This window comes from Cyanistes caeruleus, chromosome 7 (assembly GCF_971803275.1).
Source record: "Cyanistes caeruleus chromosome 7, bCyaCae1.hap1.1, whole genome shotgun sequence".
Taxonomy (NCBI): Eukaryota; Metazoa; Chordata; class Aves; order Passeriformes; family Paridae; genus Cyanistes; species Cyanistes caeruleus.
In genome coordinates this window covers 2,757,927-2,772,334 of record NC_141707.1, presented here as the reverse complement: position 1 = coordinate 2,772,334, position 14,408 = coordinate 2,757,927, and the positions used below count along the sequence as shown (strand labels likewise).

General features: G+C 47.6%; 1 protein-coding gene across 47 annotated transcripts in view; it reads right to left on the bottom strand.

Moving 5' to 3' along the window:
* Positions 1-14,408, bottom strand: part of HDAC4 (histone deacetylase 4) — a 172,142-nt gene that overhangs the window by 38,474 nt on the left and 119,260 nt on the right. For 20 of the 47 annotated variants that reach the window (XM_086898701.1, XM_086898746.1, XM_086898703.1 and 17 more), the window contains 5 exons: positions 11,188-11,328; positions 9,215-9,327; positions 5,661-5,777; positions 5,127-5,325; positions 2,557-2,786 (listed from right to left, as the gene is read on the bottom strand). In XM_086898701.1, the coding sequence (XP_086754827.1) occupies positions 2,557-2,786; positions 5,127-5,325; positions 5,661-5,777; positions 9,215-9,327; positions 11,188-11,328 (800 nt within the window). The remainder of the gene's footprint in view (positions 1-2,556; positions 2,787-5,126; positions 5,326-5,660; positions 5,778-9,214; positions 9,328-11,187; positions 11,329-14,408) is intronic. The other 27 variants (XM_086898718.1, XM_086898721.1, XM_086898723.1 and 24 more) reach the window with 3 other exon arrangements.

Genomic DNA, 14,408 nt, shown 5'->3' with positions numbered 1-14,408 from the left:
GGAAAAAACAGGAAAAAAAAAGGATGATAAAGGCTGAACTCATTTGACTTGACGTGGCTCTTCCCACATTCCCTTCGGGTTTTGATTTTTAACTTTCATAGACTAAGGAGAAACAAGAGATGATAAGGGATGATGGGGAGAGGCCAATTTGGACACCAGCCATGCAGGCAACTGGCAGAGCCTTCTGCAGCAGCCAAAGCCTACAGAAATCTCTTGATCTGGCTTTCCTCCCACCCAAAGTGATGGGACTGCAGGGAAAAAACAACTCTCTGAGGCAGCCTCAGTCCTACTGCTGGCAGGACCAGAAGACTCTGGAGCTTCTGTGCCTGGAGGAGAGGGAACAACCCACCTGCAAGGCTGGATGGGGCTTGAAACAAAACTTCTTCTGATATTACAGAATCCTTAACTTTGGAAAAGCCCTCTCAGACCAACGAATCCAACTGTTTCCCCAGCACTACCAAAGCCACCCCAAACCCTGTCCCCAAGTGCCACATCCACAGGCTGTCTGAACACTGCCAGGGATGGTGATTCCCCCACTGCCTGAGCAGCCTGTGCCAGTGCCTGGCCATCTCTTCAGTGCAAAAAGTTTATCTGATCTTTTCCAACCTAAACCTCCCTTGGCACTTCCCTTTTGAACATTAAACATGCAAAAAAGGTGGGAAATAGGAGCACAGGCTGGTGGTGGGATATCAGCTCAATATGAATCACAGAATGGTTTGGGTTGGAAGGAATCTTAAAGCTCATTCCATTCTGCCCCTGCCATGAGCAGGAACACCTTCCACTATCCCAGGTTGCTCCAAGCCCAGTCCAACCTGGCCTGGGACACTTCCAGGGATCTGGGGGCAGTCACAGCTACTCCCATGACTATTCTTATTATTTTTATGCAAAACTACACATTTTTTCTTAGTTGCCTTTCTGGAAACAGCAAGACTTGTTTTGGCTGCAGTTCCCTAAAAAATTTCATCTGCTGCAGACACCTAACAGGGAATGTTTAGGGCCAAAATATCAAAGTTTGGAAAAATCACATGGAATTAAGAAAAGCCTGATTTATGAGTATAAAAATATATAAAATATTTCAGGAGTATTAGTTACGGGAAATCCGCAAATAAAAAAATTAACAGGCAGTGCTATTGGTCCTGTTAATAATTAAATAATCTTTTATTTTATTTTTAGTCCTGCCTTTAACTCTCCTAACAAACACCAGGGTCCTAAAATATCCCCACATCTGGGAAAAGTCTTTTCCCATGTCAGCACTTGGATGCTGTCCCACGGGATAAATCTGCCACACGCACGCAGCGCCAGCACCGAAGTGATTTTAACTCGTGACTCCTATAAATCAAACACAGGGAAATCAGTTTAATTAAACCCTCTCTGACTGATTTTGCTGCGGACAGGCGATGGACAAAGCTGGAATTCAGAGTGCTCCAGTGGCTCTCCAGCTCCTGGGAGGTCCAGGAGAAAGTCTGAATGAGCTCAGGGGACACGTCACAGCCAAGGCTTTGGAAAAGCTTTAAAAACCTTCACGCAAGAAACCCCTCCAGCTGATACTTCCCCAAACAAAGAATCCCAACTCGCTGCCCTGCACCCCAGGCCCTGGTCCCGAGGAGTGTTTGGAGGTGAGGAAATGGGATCCCTGTGGAGCAGCAGCTCCCCAGGCCCCCGTGTGTGGGGCTGAGCCGGGGCCAGGGCTGGCACCCGTGGTGGCAGCGCTCCAGGAGGACAGCATTGACGTCAGTGACTTGTGTAATCATCCTGCCTCAGCCCCAGCCCATAAACAAGGGTTTGGGGGTGGTGTGGTGGTGGGGGAGGGGGGGTGGCTTCCTTCACTCTTTGATCCAGCCCTCAGTAGCTGTCTCACAGGAGTTTTCTCGCGGGACTGAAACGGTGGGAAATATTCAGAGAAACCTTCTTCAGAAATGGAACAGCGCTCTGAACCAGCCTGCCACGGGCTGGTCCTGAGCCCTGATCTGCTGCTGGAATTACTGGTGTCCTAAGGAAAGCTTCCATTGGAAGTCCTTGGGAGGACTGCTTAGAAAGCCTCCAAACAGTACAAATCCCAGAATGGTTTGGGTGGGATCTTAAGAGATGATGCAGTGCCAGCCCCTGCCATGGGCAGGGACACCTTCCTCTATCCCAGGCTGCTCCAAGCCCCAGTGTCCTTGGACACTTCCAGGGATTCAGGAACAGCCCCAGCTGCTCTGGGCACCCTGTGCCAGGGCCTGCCCACCCTCCCAGGGAGGAATTCCTTCTCAATATCCCACCTAATCAGTGGGAAGCCATTCCCTGTATCCTGTCTCTCCTGGAGCCCCTTTAGCCACTGGAAAGGGGTTCTGAGCTCTCCCTGGAGCTTTCTCTTCTCCAGGTAAGCACTCCTAAGTCTCTTACACTTTCAGCAAATGTTTCAGTAAATCTGAGTAACTTCCCTCACAAATACAGTCCAAGGATGAGAGGCCCAGGGATGCTGGAGGTAGAGCCCACAACCTGCACTAGAGACCCTGAAATCACGTGCTTGAAGCTGCTGTGGAGGAAAAAAGGCATGGAAAGCTTTGTGCTTACCTTGTTGATGTGCAGCTGCTGCTGCTGGAATTGCTGTTTGTGTTTCTCCAGGAATTGCTGGTGCTGCTGCTGGATCACCAGCTGCTGGAGGGCCTGGGCGTTCTGGGGCAGGGGAGCAGACTGGGTGCGCCCGAGCGGGCGGTGCTGCCGCAGCTTGTGGATCGAAGGGGAGACCCTCTCTCCACCCACCAGGGGCTGTGCGTGCAGGGGCAGTCCTGAAAGATACCAGTCTGAAGATAATATGGAGGAAAAAACAGCAGAGGAGAAACAAAAGGAAGAAGAAAGGAAGGGAGAAAATGGCTGTTGAGTAACGCTGATGGTGACAGTGATACCATGTCAAACCCAGCCACCTCGCCACCTACAGCTGGAGCTGCCTTGAGGGAGAGCAGATAAATTAATCACCACTGCACGGAGCAATGCTTTGCTTGGTTTGAGTTCTGTGTCTGCCTGGTGACTCAGAGACCCTCTGGAAACATCTCATTTCTTGAAACCGGCAACACCTTACCAACCCCGCCAGCGCTACATGAGACCACAGTGGTCTGGAGAAGTTTAAACCTCACAGCTTGCTGTGGTTTAGGGACTGATTCCAGACTCAATTCAAGCTGCAGGAACCAGCTGCCTCCCCAGCAGGGCTAGGGCTGCAGTCACTCTTGGGCAAGAAGCCCTCTGCTCCCCTCAGGCTTTGGTTCAGGAGGGGAAGAAGCTGCCCAGAAGTCTGCAGCCAGTGGATGCTGAGGATTAGAAACACCTTGGCATTTGCGTCCCAGGATGTGACCTCCTTTCCCACCGATTCACAGAACTGCCCTATGTGGAAGGACTCATGTGAGAGCCACTTTTCCCAGAAGACTTACAGAGTTTCTCCCACTCTGTGCCTTTTCTGAAAGGGATCATGTGAAAGGGTATTTGATTTTCTAAATGCATGTCTCTGCAGATGTCGGTGTGTACACACACAGGTCTGCGTATGAATACACTGATCACTGGGAAAGATGTGCTCCTTCTCCCTGAGGGCACAGCTCCTCCTGCCAGAAGTTCATATCACACAGCAGAGTGTGCACAGGATATTTTGGAAGACTACCTTCCTCCCAAGGCAATGGCCAAGGAGCTCCTGGCTTTCCAGGAGACACCATGTTCACAGAATCCTGGAACGGCTCAGCTTGGGAGGCACCTTAAAATTGATCTCATCACACCCCCTGCCATGGGCAGGGACACCTTCCACTATCCCAGGGTGCTCCAAGCCCTGAGTATGTTCCATCAGGAAGAAGGAACATCAGGACATGCATCACAACATGAAGGACACTACCTGGAGTAACCATTCCCAAGAGGAATGGCACAGCTAAGGAATTCTAGTCTAGCTTCCCAAACTGGCCATGTCTACCTTCCAGCACAGAGAGAGCCATCACAGCTGGATAATCCTGCAGCAGTTAGGGGACTATCTCCAGAGCTAAAGGCTCCCCAGCAGAATCCTAATAAACTTCTCTTTGTTACCAAGGAGTTTCCAAACATTAGCTGCAGTTGGCAGACGGTGCACTCAAGGCCTTGGGGACCATGTGTGAGCTCGCTGCCCCTCAGCTGCTGCCTCTGGAACGTGTGTTTCTCCTTGTTTCTTTGTCCTGACTCTTTCTCCTGAGCGTTGGGTTGCAACACGTTGTACTCGCTTGGAAAGCACCACACGGAGCAGGTGGAGTAGAAGGAATTTGCTTGGAAGCAAACACAGTGTGCAGGAAACTGAGGGAAGCAAACACCACGCTTCTCTGCATCAGCCTCCCCCCATCTACATGCTCCCAAGCTTATCCCAACCCCAGATATTCCTGGGGTTTGGATGCACAACCAGCCATGAGATGCAATGCTGCAGGGGCTGACACCTCCCAAGAACTTCCATTAGAAATGGGAGGAAGGGAAGGAAAACCAACACGTCAGTAACTGAAGCAGAACATCCTTTGTCCCAGCACCACACACAGGAAACCAGGAACACATCCCAGTGGGAATTATTGCTTTGGATCCAACGTATTTATAGCCACAGGCCTTCCCACAGGTAGTTCATTCTGAAAACCCAGCACCGGGAGTGACTCACGGCAATTAACATCCTGGAAAGGGAATGCACACAAACAAATACAATCTGTTGGGAGGCAGCTGATTTTGCCATGGCTTTGCTATTTATATTAATGATGAAAAGGAAGTGTTTTAACCTGTCATTTTCTAAGTGCGTGCCTTTGGTACTTTCATGGAATAGAAACCATCCATGGAAAACAGGAATCGTTGAGACACATTTCTGCCCTCACTTTGATCTCAACTGGTAAGAACAACAAATAGAGTTTTCAACTTTTGCCAACCAACTTTTGCTGTCCTGATGGAATAACAGCATTTATTTTTGTCTCACCAAAATGAAGTGGGAGATGTGATTCTGGAAAAATCACTGCTAATCAATGAATCAACAAACAAAGGTTTTATGTTCCACCTGCGGGGTGTAGAGGTGATGCAGGACCTAGAGGCTGCCTTGACAACAACCCACCAGATCCCTGCTGGCTTCCTCACTTTTCCAGGTGCCCGAGCACTGCCCCCGGAGCTCTCACCTGTGACCAGGGGCGTTTGTGCAGTTGGCTGTTCCAGTAGGACCATGTGCTGCAGGAGAGGGTTGTGTGCAGTTCCCCCATCCCTCTCCAACGTTGTAGTGCTCAGGTAGGGAGTGAGGTGAGTGCCAGGGAATAAGGAGATCCGCTGCTGTAAGGCTGGGATTGCGAGCCTCTCTGCATCCTGCTGTGCTTGTCCCGCCTGCAAACGCACCGGGGCACAGGGGGTTAAGAGACATCCCAGGGGCTGATCCTGACCCCACTGACATCCCAGGGGCTGATCCTGATCCCACTGACATCCCAGGGGCTGATCCCAACCCCACTGACATCCCAGGGGCTGATCCCAACCCCACTGACATCCCAGGAGCTGATCCCAACCCCGCTGACATCCCAGGGGCTGATCCCAACCCCACTGACATCCCAGGGGCTGATCCCAGCCCCACTGACATCCCAGGGGCTGATCCCAACCCCACTGACATCCCAGGGGCTGATCCCAACCCCACTGACATCCCAGGGGCTGATCCCAGCCCCACTTACGCTGGAGGGGCCGGTGGCAGGCAGTCCTAGCGTGATGTTGGGCAGGGAGGGCGAGGTGTAGAGCGGGAGCTGCGTCACGGAGCCCTCGCGGTTCACGAGCCTGTGAGCCAGGCTGGTCTGGAAATGAGAAGGACAACGGGTGAGATCCCATCCCCAAAGCCTGCCAGGACATGGCACTCACTGGGACAAGGCAGCAGGAGGGGACATGGAGTCTCCAGCCCTGCACAGACACCCCAACCACCCCACCCTGGGCATCCCTGGCAGCGCTGTCCAAGCTCTCCTGGAGCTCTGGCAGCCTCAGGTCGTGCCCATTCCCTGGGGAGCCTGGGCAGTGCCAGCAGCCTCTGGGGGGAAGAACCTCTCCCTGATATCCAACCTAAACCTCCCCTGGAACAGCTACGTGCTGTTCCCTTGGTACTTGTCCTTCTCAATCATTCTCCTTTTTAAAGGTAAAACAGATTATCTTAGGGAAAAAAAAAAAGCTTTACAATTGGTGTTTTTCTCTTTAGCAAATAACAGACAATTTATGTTATTTACTAGCATATGTTAGCATAAATCAGACTTCAAACTCTCATCCAAAAGCCTCAAGGTTGCATTTATGGAGCTATTTCCTGATTTTCAGGGTGAAATGCAAGATTTTTCCCAGTTATCTTGCAGGCATTTGAAGCAAGAACATTTTAGCAAAAATACATTTAATTTCTAAACAAGACTGGTTTGAAATACGCACTAGAAAACCCATTATAAAAATTACAATAAAGTGCCTGATTTTCCTGTTAGGAAACCAGTGTTCTGATCACCCTGAGGTCCCTGTGGGTGATTTTCCAACATAAATAGAATTTAGACTTCAAGAAGACTTCTACAGAAGTCTGTTAAACTCAGGTGCTGCTGTGAACAAGGGGATTTTGTTTAACTCAGTATTCTATTATGGGGCAGTCTGTATCTAAGTCGTGGCTGTTCCATCCCTGGAATTGTTCAAGGCCAGGTTGTTTCACCCCTGCCATGGGCAGGGACACCTTCCACTATCCCAGGGTGCTCCAAACCCAAAATCCAGCCTAACGGTGGGCACTGCCAGGGATGAGGCAGCTGCAGCTTCTTTGGGCAGCCTGTGCCATTCTTTAACAGATTCATTGTAAAAAAACTTCATTTTTCTCTCTAATCTAAAGTGACTCTCCATGTGATTATTTGTACCCACACAATTCTCCTTCCAAGTGATTTTTGAGCACTCCTGGCAATTTTGCTTTAATTTAAATTACATAATGTCAGTGTGCCATTGAAAATAAGATACTTATTTTCAGCAGAGGAATGAAATATTTTACTGATATCATAAGTGAAACAGAACTACATCCATTTTCCCTTTGAACAATCAATAGTCTGGAGTTGTGCCTCAAAGCCTCTCCTGGGGATTTGATATAGAAAACAGAGGAGAGGAGAACACAGAGGCTGGATGCTCCCAGCATATGGGATTTGGCAGCATTATCATCACTTTAAACACACAGCTCCCATCTCTGGGCTGTGCATAAATGGGCCTGGATTGCACACAGCCCCTTCTGAATGCACAATCTGCAGCTGTACTCAAGGAGCTTTTACAGCCTTGTACCAACTGCAATGGCAGCGAATGCTGTGTGCCTTTCAGAGAGGGAAAAGCCTTTAAAAACAGTATTTCAAAACAGAAAGTGTCTGTTTTAAAGGAGGCAGGGCTGCAGTCTTTCCCCACTGAAGGCACTCAAATGATGAACTTGGGCACCACCCTCCAACACACCTGCTTCAAGGGCTGATGCAGCAAACTAAGAAGCAGTGAGATAAACTTCTCATTTAAAATAAAGCATGAAGCTAAGAATGAAACCCAATATCTTTTCAGAAACACTCAAATACTTCCAAACATTTAGTGGTGGGAAGGTGGGAAATCCTAGTCCATTGGTATTAAAGGAATCTCCAAGACCTGAGCTCCCAGCTCATACAACTCCTGCTGAAGAAGATGATTTTAAAGGACACCAAACCCCACTTAATTTTTCCCAAATACAGGCCAATGGATCAGCTGGGGTCACATGACATGAATGCTGGAATAAAATGAAGAGTTATTTTATTTTGGGGAAGGGAAAGGCTTGGGCAGGACAGGTTTTTTCTCCAAATCATTTGTGCTGCTCGCACCTCAGCCTAAGTCACAATATTGCTGCACTACAAGCAGTTGATGGAAAGACCTTTTCTTGGTGTCAGTGTCCATTTGATTATGTGTTGGTGATCCAGTCCCAGATGATCAGCTCTAATTATTAAGTTAAAAATCAAATGGATGAGGAGGATGCTGCAGCTTCACATTCACCTGCAGGAGCTCACCCTGACTTCATGGAATGATTTGGACTGGAAGGGGCCTTAAAGACCACCTGATTCCAATCCCTTACAAGGACTTTCAGGGAGCTGCCTGCTCTGCTTATGTCACAAAGGAACTGTCAAATCCACCAGTTTTTCCATCAGCAGCAACTTTGCAGTCGCAGGGAATCTGCAGTTTGCTAAGGACAGACAAGACTGACAGTTCCTGGATCAGCAAAACCAGAACTCAATGCTTGTCCTCCTGGGGCAAGTGAAGCTTCCACCTCCCACCCTCTTAATCTTCACACTAATTACCTAAATCTGTACAGTTTACTATGGACTAGAGTGGCTGGAATGAATGCTGGATCGTTTGGCAGGGGAGAGAGTGGAGAAGGAGGCATGTTCTCCATATTAAATACTGTTACACCACATTAGAAATAAAAATAAAGTGCAAATCTGTACAAAACTAGAAAGCAGTAAGGACTGACATTTCCACCATCAGAAGGCCTTTTCAATTCTAAAGGAATATTTGTGGAGAACAAGCCCCAGCCTGTTTTTGGAGCCCTGGTGTTAAGACAGACTCTATTCATGGGGAGCTAATGGGAAGCTGGATAAAAAGAAATGCACCAGTAACATCAGACAACCACACTGGTTTTCTACAGGCACAGCTTATAGTGGGAGCCAGCTTCCATGGCCCAGACCCCTTGGAGAAGCTTGGCTCCAGGATTACTGAACACAGGAGCTGCTGTGCTTAATCCAACCCCACCTCACCCAGGCCAACACCCTGCCCTGGGCATCTAGCAATGCCTCAAGTGGTGGTGAAAGTTTATGGGATTATAAACTAGCACATGGCACCAAGCTTTCAGATCCCCAGTTGTGGAGGAAAAGTTTAAATCTATTCCCTGTAATCCAGTTATGGTTATTTAGACCAGCCTACTGCACACAATAAATCCACCCTATATACAGGAATAAATTCCCCAAACATTAAAATACTTGTATTTGACCTTGCTGAATCCCTTTATTTTTACTTTCTCCTCACTACAAAACCACTGCAAGCTACCACAAGCTGCCTGTGAGCTGGTTCAAACCAGATTTAATAAACAGATAAGGCATCCCATCAGCTCCGGCTGAGAGACAATTCCCAGTCTGCTCCAAGTCACAAGTCAGGATTTTCCTTTTGTGTGGCTTAGTCCTAAAACTCTCCCAGAGCTGGTGGGTGTTAAAAACCAGAGGAGAGGAGGGCTCTGTACCTCTGCTTGGATACTCGTGACTGATCCTGCGATTCCGTTCTCAGTGCTGATGTTGTTGGAGCTGTTGTTCGGAGAGCTGGGACCAGATCCAGGAGCACTGTTGCATGCAGAGTCTGGAAAATACATCCAAAACCAACTTGTAACATCAGAAACCATCTCTGTGATGGTATTTAGACAGATAACAACCCTTCAAGTTTTGTTTTGGACAAAAGCAGCCCTCCACCTCCTCCTCCCCTTCTTCCCCCTAAATCTTCCCAGGGCTCTTGAAATACCAACAAACACTTCAAATGGTTTATCCAAGTACCTACTCAGCATATTTAAGTCTTCTCCCCATAAGGATTTCTCTTAAAGTGTATTAATAACTTGAAATATGTTTGAAAGATAATGAAAGGCATGGAAGGTTTGAAGAGGTCAGACTGGAGGACATCAGAGTTGTTCTGCTTCATTTTTCTGGAAGTGCCTCTCACCCTCTTTCCCTCTAACCCTAAGGACACCTCCTTGCATCAGACCTCTCTCAGAAGGTCTCTCTTGTGTTGTATGCTGTGTTGTGTTGTATGGCACAGCTGCCAGTGTTCCTCCTTTTATATGGGAAGGTTAATAACATTCAAACCTTTTCCTTTGAGCTTTCCTCGTCCCCAAGCCTTTGCAGCAGGAAAATCTCCCAGCAGCTGCAGTGGCACAGGCTGCAGCAGGCTCTTCATCGCTCCAGGAGGAATAAAAGCTAATTTTTACAAGGGCCTGGAGGGACAGGAATGGCTTCCTACTGCCACAGGGCAGGCTTAAGGGGAATTGTAGGAAGGAATTCTTCCCTGTGAGGGTGGGGAGGCCCTGGCACAGGGTGCCCAGAGAAGCTGTGGCTGACCCTGGATCCCTGTAAGTGCTCAAAGCCAGGTTGGAGCAACCTGGTCAAGTGGAAGGTGTCCCATTAGAACCCCCTGCATTCTTCAGGGATTAAACATAATTTCTGTTCTCCAATATGGGACTGTTTTTAAAACTTATTTTCCGTTTAGAAGTCCCCTCTTACCACAACAACTCAGGTACTTTTCTAACAGGCTCCGGACTGGCTTCTTGAACCATGTCCATGGCAGTGAGAAATGGGAGCTTCCATTGCCATTTCTGAAGTCATTGCAGGGAAAAATGGTCAGCCAGCAGAGGCTGATTTATCCCAGGAGCCATGTGCCATATAGCACTGTGTGAGTGAAGGAAATTGGATTTTCATGTCTGAAAGGCTGACAGAACTCACGGGGTGTTTGGAAAACACCTCAGGCACAGGCTGGGATTTTTGGGGGGTTCTGTGCAGGTCTAGGATCGGACTGGATTATCCTTCCAATTAAGCTTTCCAACTTCCAAGGATATTTCATGATTCCACAACTTTTAGCTCTTGAAATCCTCCTTCCCCTCTGCAAACAGAGAGGCTGTGACACAGGGAAGTGCTGAGGCACCCCAGGGTCTCCAAAAGCCACCCCGCTGTCCAAAGGGAGCTCACTTTGAACTTGCTGGAGTGATGACTGTGTGCCTCAGAGCGAGTCAATCCTGGCAAAGCTGTCACTGGGTGGTACTTACACAGAGACATCCCTAGATGGTGCTAGGAATTAACTTTATGGAAATCTCATCATGTTCTTTACTCTGATCCCACTTGCAGACTTTGGTCCTGGAAGGACAGGACTTTTCAACAAGAAACTGTCAGTTGAGTAGTCAAGAAAGAAGTTTAATACAGCTGTATGTATAAAACCCCTGGGTCAAGAACCTTTTCCTGTTCTCCATCCTAACTGACATAGCTCCGGGTGTGTCCCTGATCACAAGGAGCAGAGATCGGAGCTGTGGATGGGGATGAGGCCTGACCTCAGCCTCCCCCAGGCTGGACAATTCCAGTGCCCTCAGCTTGGTTCCAGCACTGCTGATGCACACGGAGGAGACAGGATTATATTTCTGGAAAGGAGAAGGGGGTGAAGAATGGAGGAATTATGGCTTACCCGCAGTACCTGTGACATCCAGAGGGCGCTTCTTGAGCGCCGTCACCACAGGCCCGTCCTTCCTGCGCAGGAGGGGGCTGCTCCTCCTCTCTGCCACCTTCTGCTTTAGTCTGGAGCGCAGCTTCAGGTTGGGTTCAGAGGCTGGCCAGGAAAAGGAAACAGTGTTAGGAGTGTTTTACTCAGCCTGCAGTTGAGTTGTGTTGAGTTGTGTGGAGTTGAGTTGTGTGGAGTTGAGTTGAGCTGAGTTGAGTTGAGCTGAGTTGAGTTATGTTGAGTTGTTTTGAGTTCTGCTGAGCTGTGTTGAGTTGTGTGGAGTTGAGTTGAGTTGGCTGCATTCAAGCACTTGCAGGAGGTGAAATTACATAAAGTCATTTGCTAACAAATATTTGGAACAGAGATTTTTAATATAACAAACAGGTCCCAGCCCATGCAATCTCTGGATTCAACAATGATGACAGGCATTGGAATTAAAAATGTAATAATCATCTTGCAAAGTCTTCTCTGAACAAAGACACAGATTTAGGATTAGTCTAGTTTACTAATCTGCTAGGATTAGCAGTTTCCCACCTCTGTCCAACGTGCTCCCAACCCAGCAGCAAACCCAGGGAAGCAGCAGAGGAATGGCTGAGCCGGCTGATTCGCTGCTGTTGGTTATCTCTGGTGTGCTGCTGGAACAGGCAGCTCCACACCCTCGTAGCCATCCGTCCCCAGGGTGAGCTGGCTGAGGGAGGGACACCAGGGCAGGGGAAAGAAAACACCAAAATCAAACCCCACAAGCAAACCAGGTGACTGTCTCCCTGATGGCTCCCTGTGTCAGCTGCAGCCAGTGTCAACTCAAGGGAAAGGGCATGAAAGTGTGGCCAAGGAAAGCAAATGCCAGTGAGGAGGAGGTTGGTTTGCTTGGGAAGCAACTTGGGGTTCCATCATCATAGCCCCACAGTTCAACCCTATCTAACAGCACACCTGGCAAATTCCAGACTGCCCAGGGCAGGTGTGGATGCATTTCCTGTGAGCACAGCCTTGTGTACACCACGCTTTTGAGAGAATCCCTCCAAAACCTGAGATCCCAAAAAGCCAAGGCAGAGCTCCTGGGAAGCCCCAGTCCCCCTGGGGACAGCACCCAGGACAGCCGGTGACAGCGCACGTGTTATCGAGTCCCCATCAGGGTCATGAAGCTTTGGTTCAAGACTCCTCCTGCAAGATGATTTCCTCTAGGAGCTTTTTGATCTGAGCCCTGAGTGCAATACCTGCTGTGGCGTTTGAGGGCTCCTGACACAGCTGAGTGAACTGGCTCCATCCTCTCCCTTCCTCAACAACTCTGCTGATCAATCCCTTTGAACCAGCAAATCCTGTGCTCACTCCATTACCAACCAACACACTTCAGGGCCAGCCATCTACATTTCTTCAGAAGAATTAAAACAGGGTTTACAAACTGATTTGAATTAACCCAGTCTGGCTGCAGCTGTATTTCCCTTGACCACCAGGTCACGTCAAAGATCAAGCCTGTCAATGTTAATTGCAGGGCTTGAAAAATCAGAAGGCTGATGAATTCAAGATCAAATGCTTGAAGTTAAGCCATCAACACAGCGCTTTGATGGAATTTTTGGGAGGAAGGAAAAAAAAAAGAAAGTAAAGAGCTTTTTAGTGAATGTTTTGGACAGAAAAATGCCACCAAGAGATAAAGGGAGCACAAAAAAAAAAGTGCTTCCTCAAGATGATGCTTCAAATGCTGAATGAAGTGCATTAGCAAGGGGGGAATTATCTTGGAGAGAGAGAATTTGCATATAGAATGGCAGGGGACTGAATGCAGATCTGCTCCCAGGGCAATATTAAAGACTGGACCGTTTCAAACACAAGCTCAGACTCCAAGCAGCAACTTCTCTGAGTTCTCTTCAAAACAGAAGTTGACATGACTTTAAAAGCAGTGTTTGGGTACATACCTCATCCCACATCCTTACATTCCCAGCTTTAATTTGTCCCAATTTCTGAGCATTAATAGCTGTCTGGATGCCACACCCATGGCTGGAAGGAGATGATCTTTAAGGTCCCTTCCAACAAAACCACTCTGGGATTCTGTGGAAGGGGAAAGTGTCACATCTGGATGCTGATACATCCATTTTAAATCAAGGAAATCTAAGCCTATGCCACATCTGTTGGAAGGATCTGTCCTCTGATAAAGGAGAACACAGCAATAAAAACTGTATTTCAGCCCAAATTTTATTCCTGGTGTCCAGATGAGGGACGGTTTCTGTTGGGAACACAAAATTAATTAGGTGGCTTTCAGATACAGAGAAGGAATAGGTTTGAAACACCTTAAAAATGGGCAGGAAAACAAAAGATTTGGGGTCACAGATTACCCAACACACCCCATATTTAAAGCCACAATAAAGACCTCTTTCCATATAACAAAGAGGTGAACAAACAGAAAATGCCAGCCTTAAAAGAGAAAATACCTCCAGCATGAGTGATTGCCAAAGCAACGTATTGGAATTTGACAGATTAAACTATTTTAAGGCAAAATCACTCTGTGTTTTCCCCTTCTGCTGGGGAATCCAGTTTCAAAACACCAAAGGTCTATTTAAAACCCTGCTCTGATTTTGTTGTTTATCCCTCAGATATAATCCCAAATCTAACATGGCATCAGGACCTCAGAGAGTGTAATCCCTACATGGATTTAACTGGGTGCTCCAGAGCCCAAAGTAGATGAATTAAAATTCAGCACAGGCAGCACAGCACAGCCTCAAACTCACAGAATTTACATAAAACCTATTATATGCTAAAAGAATTTGTTCAGATGTTTTTTAAACTATGATATAATAAAGATGTTTTTAAGCTGAAGAGAGCTGTCTTTCACAAGTATAAAACAGGAATTTAAACAACACAGAAGCATCAATACCTGACAGTCAATGCAGGTTCAGTGCTGTCTCAGGAACACCAATTCCACTAGAAATCTTCCCAAATTCACCCTGCCAGGCAGTACGCCCAAACAAAGCTTTGCTAACTGAAGTAAACTTAAAAACTGGAGATTAAGCTACCAAACCTAAGTTTAAAAATTACTGCTCCTCTACATCTCAAGGTGAAATATTTAAAACAAATGCTGTGAAATTATCAAAATTCCCCTCCAGCAAACAAATGAAGCCCATGCCCAAATCTGAGTCAGCTCCCACAAAGCCAGTGGGATTTCTTAAGCACTGACATACTTAATTTGGCCTATAATAAGG